At 29.9% G+C, this 2,312-nt stretch overlaps 1 protein-coding gene across 1 annotated transcript; it reads right to left on the reverse strand.

The window, feature by feature from the left end:
• Positions 1-1,139: 1,139 nt before the first annotated feature.
• LOC122296940 (DNA oxidative demethylase ALKBH2-like) lies at positions 1,140-1,532 on the reverse strand. The gene has a single exon (XM_043106735.1). It carries the CDS (start codon positions 1,530-1,532, stop codon positions 1,140-1,142), a length of 393 nt encoding a protein of 130 aa, XP_042962669.1.
• Between the last annotated feature and the right edge of the window lie 780 nt (positions 1,533-2,312).

Here is a 2,312-nt window from a genome sequence, read left to right on the forward strand (position 1 = left end):
TGCCTAATAAATTCTCAATATATTTATTTTGATAAATACATTAGTAATACGAATGTACTTAATATATTAAAATCGGAATACAGGACTAAACCGGTCCAGAATAGATAAAACTAGAAATATCGGTTTAAGGGAGTATACGTAACTGGTGCTAATCGGTTTTAAAACTAATCGGTTTTAAAAATTGCAAAACCGATGTTACTAGTTCGGCCTTATATTTTGTCCAAAATTGGACCAAATCTAACCAGTTACACCCTTAACTGATATGGATTCATATATTATGTTAGATCCATTTTATAATAAAAATATAGTTACAATCTAATATACTATATTCGGTTACAATAGTTTGTGTGCTTATTTTTAAGTGATCTTTATAGTTAAAGCATTTATCTAAAGATTAATTTAAGATCAGAATTTTTTTAAAAGAACTTTAATTCATATTAAAATTCATGTTATTTTGGGCAAGACCCTTTAATTGTGGGGTGTTTACAATAGAGATCTCGTAATAGTAAATTTAAAAAATTAATTAATATGGTTGGGCAACACCCTTACTATGGATGAATCCCACTTAGATCGCCCTCTCAAGGGATATGTCTTCCATAGAGAAATATGAATATTCATTTTCCGGTGGAGGGGTACCGGAAATTAAGAGCATTTACAATGGCTTTTATAAAATATAATTTTTTATTAAATATAAAGAAGGTTGCTCAAAAGTTCATTATAAATTATAATGAATTTTGTATTTCATCTTTATTATACACTTGCAATAGTAATCTCGTTAGAGGTAGAGATACTGTTCACAACTCTAGAATATTTTAAATTAATTTCTTTCTCCTCTAAGTTCTTTTCCAGTTATCATATTTTCATTTCAGCCCCTCTCTCTCATTCATGCACTTTTCTTCTCTGTTTTTTTTTTTTTTGGTTATGAACTATACATAGATGCATATCGCATTAAAAGCTACAAGGATCCTTAACCTTTCAATGTCCATATCAAGTTTTCAGGAAAACCATACATTCTATCTCCTAACAAAATTTAAGATACCTTGTGGCACCTTGTTACACCAGGCACTTCAATGCCTGCCTACAGACAATTGATCAACAAAGCCCAAGGAAAAACAATTATCTTTTAGTTGAAGGTCCCATCAAACGACATGCCTGAAGGTGAGGTTAATACGAGTTGCCTCTACTTTTGCACGCTTAGGCACTGAGTGGAGCCAATCTCGTTGAGTGTTGCCCCTCATTACCAATAGCGATCCATGCTTAAGCGTGAATGAGTGCTGATCAGTATGGCTACTCTTCTTGGACCGCTTGCTTGCTGGTTCTTCACCACGTTCTTTTGACACATGAGATCTCTTACTGGGTTTCTTCTTCAAGAAAAATTCACGTTCACATCCAAAGGACACTGAAGCAATTTCCGGCGTCGATCCATAGAGCTTCTCATCATCAGAGTGCCAACCAAAGGACACTTTTCTTCTGTGTTTGATGTTGAAGAAGCTCTGAGTTTCATGGGTGCATCTACCGATTATCCAACTCATCAAAGGTCCCTCTTTGGATCTTTTTATTGCACTTTCATAATAAAGTATCATAATACTTAGCATTTCATGGCATTACTGTAAAAATGAAAAAATAAAAATCCTACACCTTCGAGTGTAGCTACATTCTATAACTAGTATTTTTTTCTTATTCGGATGAGAGGATGGGTATACAGTAGAATGATTGTTTTGTGTATTGTCTTTACTGTTTTCATAATATACTTTGAGAATATTTTCATAATTATAATTTTTTTAATCAATTTATATTTTAGTTTAATTTATAAATTTGGATTAATATAAAATACGATATAATTATATGACATTGTATATGAGAAGATATTACAAATATCAAAAGATGAGAATACCATTAATAGTTAGAAAATATTTGAAATGAATAAAAAATATTAAAAAGTATAATATTTAAATAATATAAAGAAAAATTAGATAAGTTGATATATGATATATTGTAAAAGTTAATATGTAAAATAATAAATAAATAAATTTTGATAATATATTTTAAAATACAAGATAAAGAAAATATTAAAAATACTCTAATAACAACCTGTGACAGCTAATTCTTCGGTAGCTTCCCTTTAGTTTTAAATTTAATAATTATATTATAATATATTAATTATTTTTATATATCTTTATCACTAAAATATGTTTTTTGGACAGAGATTTTCGTGAAAGAATATGATGGGCAACTTCCTTCAATGATGGTGCGTGACAGCTAATTCTTTATAGAAAGCGTATGCATGCTTTGGCCACAAACTTCCTTTTTAC

The sequence above is a fragment of the Carya illinoinensis genome, chromosome 15, assembly GCF_018687715.1.
Source record: "Carya illinoinensis cultivar Pawnee chromosome 15, C.illinoinensisPawnee_v1, whole genome shotgun sequence".
Taxonomy (NCBI): Eukaryota; Viridiplantae; Streptophyta; class Magnoliopsida; order Fagales; family Juglandaceae; genus Carya; species Carya illinoinensis.

Coding starts and splice junctions, on each gene's coding strand:
- LOC122296940 (XM_043106735.1), bottom strand. CDS start 1,532: ATGAGTTGGATAATCGGTAGATGCACCCATGAAACTCAGAGCTTCTTC.